The 10,264-nt window shown below is 38.5% G+C and overlaps 2 protein-coding genes across 2 annotated transcripts in view; one reads left to right on the forward strand and one right to left on the reverse strand.

The window, feature by feature from the left end:
* The window catches only part of LOC121373386 (coronin-2B-like), a 79,753-nt gene extending 74,831 nt beyond the window's left edge, over positions 1 to 4,922 (reverse strand). Inside the window, exon 1 of the mRNA XM_041500015.1 lies at positions 4,894 to 4,922. The gene's annotated coding sequence lies outside the window, so the exon portion shown is untranslated. The remainder of the gene's footprint in view (positions 1 to 4,893) is intronic.
* LOC121372998 lies at positions 2,662 to 3,102 on the forward strand. The gene has a single exon (XM_041499438.1). The coding sequence runs from the start codon at positions 2,662 to 2,664 to the stop codon at positions 3,100 to 3,102; it is 441 nt and encodes a 146-aa protein (XP_041355372.1).
* Positions 4,923 to 10,264: the final 5,342 nt, after the last annotated feature.

Below are 10,264 nucleotides of genomic sequence, written 5' to 3' on the forward strand. Positions count from 1 at the left end.
ACTACTACATGCATGTCAGAATTACCAAATGTTTGACATCCAATTAACAGCCAATTGCTGATTACTAAATCAATGTGCTCTAGTTGTGTCACTAAACGAAACAAACTTTAAACTTTTACTCTCCAAGCAAGTAATCTGATGCGTGGTCAGTTTGGGATCGATCCCCATCGGTGGACCCATTGGCCTATTTCTCATTCCAGCCAGTGCACCACTACTGGTATATCAAAGGCTGTGGTTATGTACTACCCTGTCTGTGGGATGGTGCATATAAAAGATCCCTTGCTGCTAATCGAAAAGAGTAGCCCATGAAGTGACGACGGCAGGTTTCCTCTCTATATCTGTGTGGTCCTTAACCATGTCTGACGCCATATAACCATAAATAAAATGTGTTGAGTGTGTCGTTAAATAAAACATTTTCTTTCCTTTAAGCAAGTAATCTACCATGCAGTGATCGAGATAAAAATTAGCAGATTTTATTCTGCTGGGAAATAAAATATCCAATTAAATTTACATCTAACAAATAACAGGCCATGATCAATAAAGATACATGTATTATCCAGCCATCTATGTGTTACAAGGCCACATTTTTATTTTCTCAAATTATCCGATATAGCACAAGAAATTTGTGGGGTTCTGTGCAGGATCCAAACAGTACCTATTGCCCATGCAAACATGTCCGAAATGGACCGCGGTTCACAAATTGGGAAACGGTGCATCAAACTATGGGCCTAAAACCGTGGTTTTTTGGTAACACTGAATAATCGTCCCATCCCTAATTTTGTCATTAAACTAAACAATCTTTAAACTTTTACTCTCCAAGTGAGTAATTTACCAATGAAATATAAATCTGTAGATCTTATTCTACTGGGAAATAAAACATCCAGTTAAATTTACATCTGACAAATAACAAGCCAAGATCAATAAACATACATGTACAGTCAAACCTGCTCTAGTGGCCACCTGTATTATCCAACCATCTGTATGTATTATGAGGTAACATTTTTATTTTCTCAAATCATCCGATATAGCACAAACTGACCTGAATTAAGCAGTCACCTGTCTTAAATGACCACTTTTCAATCTTTGACAAGAGCAAAATCAAGGCGAGCTTAAGATCACTCACCTTCAAAAATGGTGCTAGCAAGGCAAGCAATAAGACAAAAGTTTCAAACAAAATGATTTTAAAATTTTACTGCAAGGCGATCAATTTACATGTATACATGTATGTACCACTTTCCTAAAACTTTCCACGAGTGTGTGGAGGGGAGCAAAGACTGTCTTTTTTATATTCCCTTTGGTGGCTGCTTACAACAGGTTAGACTGTATACATGTGTACGCGCGAAGGCTACTGAGATCTCTCAGCAGCTAGTGTTTGTGTATTCATCAGGTGTTCTCTAACCATGTTTACCTGGTCACACCTTGCTGATTTCACTCTGTCACGCTCGACTGGGTTTTAGATGTACCTTATTTATGTGCACTTTAACAGGACTATTATAAGGGACGTTCAGTGTTTGTTGATACAGTGGACAGTATCAATTGTTACAGTAGATCATGAGATCAGTGGGAGGGCTGCAAGGGTATGTATTATACGACATACCATACAATGTATGTATTACACGTATACAATACACGGAATATCTCACAGAATTCAAAGAATTAAACCAGTTAACTGTCAACTGTAATAGAGCTACATGTAAGTCTCACCTTTCCCCAAAGTATTTAGTATACACTGGACACTGGATACAGGACCTTGCCTAATCTGGGGTTAATATTTACCCCAACCACCACCCCACCCCTACCCTCTAGTATGAAAAAATATATATATTAAAACTTTAAAGTGTCCTTTTATTCTAGCTGGAACAAAAATAAATTTAAAGTGTTTTAACGATAACACTAGAGCACATTGATTTATTAATAATCAGCTACAAGATGTCAAAATGTTTGTAATTTTGACTATATACATGTAGTCTTATAGAGGAAACAAGCTACATTTTCCATTTGTAACAATGGGTCTTTTATAAAACAATCTCACAGGCATGATAGCACATACCACAGCCGTTGATATAGTTAGCCATGGTGCACTGGCTGCAACGAGAAATAGCTCGATGGGCACACCTACAGGGATCAATTCTAAACAGACCATGCATCAGGCAAGTGCCTTACCACTGGGCTACATACCGCCCCAAGCTAGAATATAGCCCTTGTTATTTTATTTTTATTTTTACAGACACAGTTATTTTTAACTAGGTATAGCTCCAAAGAGTGAATATGGTAGGTGGATATGGTAGGTGGAGTTGGGTAGTAAGGCCTCTCGGGTCCAAAATATTGGACTCGAGTACTCGAGGCTCAAACTCAACCCGGAATTGAGTACACGCCATTTACACCAGATGATAATGCGACTAATATAACTATTATAAGGAATAAAGTAAAGTAGCATTCTATTTCATCTTAATTCCAGCGCTGAACATGGATCCAAATCATGCCACTGTATTGCATTCCATACATTCAACTTTTGTTTTTACTCCATGTTTCATAGCCCTATAATGGCGTCAGGCATAATATGGCAAAATTACATAAAAAAATATAATTAAACAAGAGTGCTCTTCCTTGTACGGGTACTCGAGTCCTGTGAACAGACTTCAGTCTTGCTGGACTCTCCCCATGCCCGAGTACTCGAGTCCTGTGAACAGACTTCAGTCTTGCTGGACTCTCCCCATGCCCGAGTACTCGAGTCCTGTGAACAGACTTCAGTCTTGCTGGACTCTCCCCATGCCCGAGTACTCGAGTCCTGTGAACGGACTTCAGTCTTGCTGGACTCTCCCCATGCCCGAGTACTCGAGTCCTGTGAACAGACTTCAGTCTTGCTGGACTCTCCCCATGCCCGAGTACTCGAGTCGAGTGAACGGACTTCAGTCTTGCTGGACTCTCCCCATGCCCGAGTACTCGAGTCCTGTGAACAGACTTCAGTCTTGCTGGACTCTCCCCATGCCCGAGTACTCGAGTCCTGTGAACGGACTTCAGTCTTGCTATACTCAGCCCATGCCCGAGTACTTGAGTACTTGTGGAGACTCTACTGGGTGGAGATGGCAGATCCAGGGATAGAGGGATGTATATTAATAAGCAAGACAAAACAGACAAGATCGATTATTATACATGTTCATTCAGGTGGATAATTCAATGAAATACATGTTAACCACCAGTAAATATGCACACACTGTACATGTATAGCCAAGGGGTGGGAATTGGTGAACTGTAAAAAAAGAGGAAATCTAGAGGGATCTCGGAAATTCTTGAAAACCTAGGTTAAAATCTGCCCCATCTGACACATTTTGGAGGAAAGGACAATTAAAATGCGAGGAACGCAATGTTCCATGAGAGGAAAACAGCTGATTCGAGGAGAATTCCCACCCCTGATAGCCTTTACAACAGAGGGTGTGTTTGTTTCTGAACTGTATATATAATGTAATTGGGGAGGTGGCATTTACACGTATGGAGACAAAATGTGGACCTTACAATACTGATTTTTGTTTGTGGTTTTTTTTTGGTTTTTTGAAAGAGGTGAACCTAATAATTATGTTGTTTTTTGTGTTTTTTAACACATTTTTTTTTTATGGGACATACATATGCATCCATCACTACCCAATTTGTGCCTTGAGGCAGCCCTGTGTTATATGGCTGTAGCTCTCAATATTTTGTAATATGACAAAAGTGCATACGTTTATAGCTTTAACTTTCCATATAAACCTAACAGCAGAACACATGATCCCTATCTTGATGGCTGTATCCTTTGGGCTATATACACAATCAAAATGTAAAACAGTCTTCAGAACGAACAAAGTGTGCAGCTTTAAAACAAATTTTACAGTACAGTTAATTTTAAATATATGGAGCATGAAACATTCTAGATATGTTTTGTTAGGGGCTTATGGGTAATAATGCATGGCTGTAGTATGTTAAAATTAAAATTTAGTTTTAACACTACTAGAGCATACTGATTTATTATCATGGGCTACTGGATGTCAAACATTTGGTAATTCTGACATATAGTCTTAGAAAGGAAACCCGCTTATTTTTTTCATTGCAGTAGTAGCAAGGGATCTTTTATGTGCACCATCTCACAGACAGGATAGCACACATTACGGCCTTTGATATGTCAGTTGTGGTTCACTATAGCTGGCTGGAACAAGAAATACATGTAGCCCAATGGGCCCACCGACGGAGATTGATCCCAGACCGACCGTGCATCAGATGAGCGCTTTACCACTGGACTACGTCCCGCCCTAATACACAAATAGATTTCTGATTTTCCTTAAATCTGCGACTTTTAATTTTAAAACGTAACCGAATGGCCGTTTGTGTGCATTTGAAGATGCATAACTAACATGCAAAGTAATCAATGCTTCGCATGAAATGTATTGTGCCTGGATTTCTGTGACTATAGATATTACTTGCCACATTTTAAAGTGTATATATACAATTTCACCATCTGTACCTGAATAATCCACTGCTCTGAGCTTTCAAAAGCTGTATTATAAGCCTGCATTGATAAATTGATTGCTTCATCCACAAGGGATTGTGTGCTGACTCAGACGCAATATATACTAGTATGTACACAAGATGATGTCACCAACAGAAAGCAAGCAATGCGTAAACTCCAAGGTGATAATGGACAACTGCATGCCACACTTTCCAGCAAAGGCGTGACTGTGTACATGTCTGTGCATTCGAGGGTGTGTCGGTGATGAGCAAACAAGTACACTACTCCTGCATACAGTGTCGATGAGTGCATATAGTGCACATCACCTTAACAGTCGTACCATCGAGGTGTATATATCTATCGAAGGAAAGAATTTTTTTATTACAAGTACGACACACTCAACATATTTTACTTACGGTTATATGGCATCAGGCATATGGTTAAGGACCACACAGATATTGAATGAGGAAACTCGCTGTTGCCACTTCATGGCCTACTCTTTCCGATTAGCAGCAAGGGATCTTTTATATGCACTATCCCACAGACAGGATAGTACATACCACAGCCTTTGTTACACCAGTTGTGGAGCACTGGCTGGAAAGAGAAATAGCCCAATGGGTCCACCGACAGGGATAGATCATAGACTGACCGTGCATCAAGCGAACGCTTTACCACAGGGCTATGCGCCCCGCCCCGGTGTATAGATCGAGTGACGCATGACTACCCAAACTGGTTATACGTGTTTGCAGAGTTCAAATTTTACCACTGCAACGACAGCAGATGTTGATGTTGTCCTTCTTATTTGTTAATGTTGAGCCCCGAAAATCGCAAATTGACTATAGAAACAAAAATGTCATCATGCCTTAGCTGGTTTGCCGCCATGCTCTTCTCATACATTCTTTGTAAAAAAACTAATACATGTATTATCATTGCAGGCTTAGAATTTTACCATAGCTACAACGGTACACATGTAAGTGCCTTGGTTCCACTCCTTACTTGTTGTAAATGTTGTGCCCTGAAAATTGGACATTGTCGACATCAAGAAAAATGTTTTGGTGCCTTACCTATAGTTTACCACCGTGCCCTCCCTAATACATTTCATGTTATATAATATGTCAAAAACAGTAAAATTATTATTGTAAAGTAAAGTAAAGTAAAGTAAAGTAAAGTAAAGTAAAGTAAAGTACAATAATGAAATAAGATAAAAATAAAACAAGAGCCCAAGGTACCAGACTAAAATCATTTTTGTTTAAGAGAACGTGATAGAAAGTTGCCTTCGTGACCCTCTTTTGAAGGAAAGGTTTGCCTTGTACAGAGTATATGGTGCCCTAATTTTTGTTATTAAACTGAATGCATCATTAATGTAACGTAACGTAACATAAAAAAATAAAGGTAGGGTAAGGTAGGGTAGGGTAGGGTAGGGTAGGGTAGGGTAGGGTAGGGTAGGTTAGGGTAGGGTAGGGTAGGGTAGGGTAGGGTAGGGTAGGATAGGATAGGGTAGGGTAGGGTTCGGTATGGTAGTGTAGGGTACAGGAAGGGTAGGGTAGTGTAGGGTACAGGAAGGGTAGGGTAGTGTAGGGTACAGGAAGGGTAGGGTAGGGTAGGGTAAGGTAGGGTATGGTAAATTAAATTTAAAAGTAAAAGTAAAAGTAAAAGTAAAAGTAAAAGTAAAAGTAAAGTGAAATAACTAAATAAAGTTGCTTTCTGTCTGGATTTTCAAAGAATGGTTTAAATGTTAAAGCTCTTATGAAAGGTGTCCGTGTAATTTGTGTTTGTACCTACAGTAACCTACATGTGGTATGTAAAACCATGAACACAGACACAATCACTAATTGAGTAGAGGCTATACAACGTAGTCAACACTTCAGTGAAGTCCATGCAGGTTAAAAACTAATTTTCAACAGAATACATCAAGGTTGATTAACACCAGAATGTAATCAGCATATATTAACTTTATTTCTTTCTTAGAACTAAAGCATTGTAAATAAACACAGGTGTCAAAGATTGTAGCAACAGGGGGTGGTCAAGAGGGGGTAGTTTTAAATTTAAAAAAGTAAAGTTTGTTTTATTTAACTACACATGTATGCCACTAGAGCACATTGATTTTTTATCTTATCATCGGCTATTGGATGTCAAACATATGGTCATTCTGACACTGTTTTTTTAGAGGAAACCCACTGTCGCCACATAGGCTACTCTTTTACGACAGGCGGCAATGGATCTTTTATTTGCGCTTCCCATAGACAGAATAGCACAAACCATGGCCTTTGTTGAACCAGTTATGAATCACTGATCGGTGCAAGTGGTTTACACCTACCCATTGAGCCTTGCGGAACACTCTGGATTAAAAATCCCATGCCTCGACTGGGATCCGAACCCAGTACCTACCAGCCTGTAGACCGATGGCCTAACCACAATGCCACTGCACGAGGCAGGTAGTTTTAAATTAATTCACCTTTCAATTAACTATGGAGGGGAAATTTTTATGCTTGGTGGGTCAGATGCATTTTTTATCCAATATATGTCATGTATGCATATTTGTTAGAGATTAAAAAGTTAAGTTTAACGACAACACTGCAGCACATTGATTAAAATAATTGGCTGTAAAATTGGCTGTCAAACATTTGGTAATTCTGATACAGTTTAAGTTTGTTTTGTTTAACAACACCACTCGAGCACATTGATTAATTAATCATCGGCTACTGGAAGTCAAACATTTGGTAATTATGACTGTAGTCATCAGAGGAAACCCATTAAATTTGTTCATTATAGCAGCAAGGTATTTTTATATGAACTTTCCCTAAGACAGCAAAGCATATACCATGGCCTTTGACCAGTTGTGGTGCAGTGGTTGGACCTAGAAAAACATATACTGTATAGTCTTAGAGTAAACCTGCTACATTTTACCATTAGTAGCAAGGGATCTTTTATATCCACTTTCCCACTGACAGAATGGTACATGTATGTATACCACTTTGACAGTTTTTGATATACAAGTCATGGAACACTGGTGATGGGGGTGGGTGGGGGGGGGGGGAGCCTAATGAATCCACCAGAGGAAGGGAGAGGGAGATAAAAAGAGGGGAGGGTGGGAAAGAGGGGAGGGAGGGAAAGGGGAAGAGGGGAAGGGGGAGTGGAGACGGAGAGGGAGAGAGAGAGAGAGAGAGAGAGAGAGAGAGAGAGAGAGAGAGAGAGAGAGAGAGAGAGAGAGAGAGAGAGAGAGAGAGAGAGAGAGAGAGAGAGAGTGAGACATATCAAAGTCTATGTAATGGCCTTATATACCTCCTCATGAAGCTGTGCATTCAACTTTTTAATTTGCTTTCAGCTGCAGTGGGACATCAGCTACATGTAGATCAATACAACATCCACATGTACATGCCTTAATTATAAAGCCAATATACATGCACAGCCTAACTATATTCGACAACAATTTCCACATCAGCATTTTTACTTCTTTCATATGACATATTACGTAAATGTATCTTAAATGTAATGTCACTCCATATCCATATTTCATAAATGATCCAATTTTTTAAAGTACTTTTTTCTTCCTTTAAGTTTACAGACTTTAGATGCATTATAGCAATCATAAAAAAATTAATAAAAATTAAGAGCAACTTCGCATTTAAATGTTTCCAGTTCTCAAAATGGATGCATCACACACACACACACACACACACACACACACACACACACACACACACACACACACACACACACACACACACACACACACACACACACACACACACACACACACACTAAGTTTATTGTTAATGTAGGAAGTTAAGAGTGATGTCATTCAAATACTAAATAATGTCATTCCAAATTCAAAAACAGCTGTCAGAACAATGAATATTGTGACTCTGAGCTATGGTTTGACGTTCTTATAGGTTAGATCCACACCTACATGTGTACATGTATTAAAATAATAGAATCATTTATCTGTTCGTATGTGTTTAATTACTGTGTATGAAACAAAAACAATGGTGCAGAAATTATGTTGACCATAGTCCCTGTATTTTGACCAGTTTGCCTCATAAACAATGCTTACCTACATGTATGTATTAAAATAATAGTACAACCATTTATATGTTCGTATGTGCATGAAACAAAAAAAATAGGGCAGAAATTGAGTTGTTGACCATATATAGTCCCTGTATTTTGACCAGCTTGCCACATAAACAATGCTTACCTACATGTATGTATTAAAATAATACAACCATTTATATGTTCATATGTGTTTAATTATTGTGTATGAAGCAAAAAACAATGGTGCAGAAATTATGTTGTTAACCATATATAGTCCCTGTATTTTGACCAGCTTGCCACATAAACAATGCTTATCTACATGTATTAAAATAATAGTACAACCATTTATATGTTCGTATGTGTTTAATTATTGTGTATGAAGCAAAAAACAATGGTGCAGAAATTATGTTGTTAACCATAGTCCCTGTATTTTGTCCAGCTTGCCACATAAACAATGCTTACCTACATGTATTAAAATCATACAAACATTTACATGTTCGTATGTGTTTAATTATTGTGTATGAAAAACCCCCAATGGTACAGAAATTGTGTTGTTGACCATAGTCCCTGTATTTTGACCAGCTTACCACATAAACAATGCTTACCTACATATTAAACGTGCAGCTATAATCTTGTGTATAATCCTGTTATACAATATTTCACAACAAAATAACTCATTACAAACATACCTGTTATGACTATAGAGCTCTTTTGAATGTATCGACCTTCCATTGAGAACAATTAAATCCATACTAGCTATGCTTTCCAATTACACGAAACATAATCACAAAATCATACCAATCACATTGGCGGCACATGTGTTACAACACATGTTGGGTGTTAATTGTAGGACAGCAAGGGAATTGTAGGATAACTGTGAAGTGTCTTGTTATTAGATGTTGAATTGTCTGATACATCACAGCTGGATGCAATTGTCTGCCGTTATTGATTGCTGACCTAGCACATTGCTGTATTGATTAGAAGAAAGGAAGGCAACCGATGTTTAATGACAACGCAGATCTGTGATAATTATAACAGTACATGTATTGATTAGACCGGATTACATTAACGGAAGGTAAAGGGTATTAAATGACGATTCCATGTTACGTTTACGACCGATTAATACAGATAACGGTGGTATGAACATTGAAGTACACATGGTATATTCTTTAAGGCTTTATATATTTTTATTTATACATGTATGCATTGACTAGAAACATAAAGGAGAACTCCAGGTTTTCAGGGTTTTAGCTTGCACCAAAATCAAGAAAGAAAGAAAGAAATGTTTTATTTAACAACGCACTCAACACATTTTATTTACGGTTATATGGCGTCAGACATATGGTTAAGGACAACACAGATTTTGAGAGGAAACCTGCTGTCGCCACTACATGGGCTACTCTTTCCGATTAGCAGCAAGGGATCTTTTATTTGCGCTTCCCACAGGCAGGATAGCACAAACCATGGCCTTTGTTGAACCAGTTATGGATTACTGGTCGGTACAAGTGGTTTACACCTACCCAATGAGCCTTGCGGAGCACCCAAAATCAAGAAGACAAATGCTGTGCCAAAAATACACATGCCCAAAATTAAATCTCTCCTACCCTGAAACTCTTAAAACAGACATACACAAACATACATGTATTAGGGAGAGGGGGGGGGGGGGGGGGGGGGGAGAGAAGAAAGAAAAAGAAAAAGAAAAGAAGGAAGGAAATGTTTTATTTAACGACGCGCTCATCACATTTTATTTACGGT

This window comes from Gigantopelta aegis, chromosome 5, assembly GCF_016097555.1.
Source record: "Gigantopelta aegis isolate Gae_Host chromosome 5, Gae_host_genome, whole genome shotgun sequence".
Lineage (NCBI taxonomy): Eukaryota > Metazoa > Mollusca > Gastropoda > Neomphalida > Peltospiridae > Gigantopelta > Gigantopelta aegis.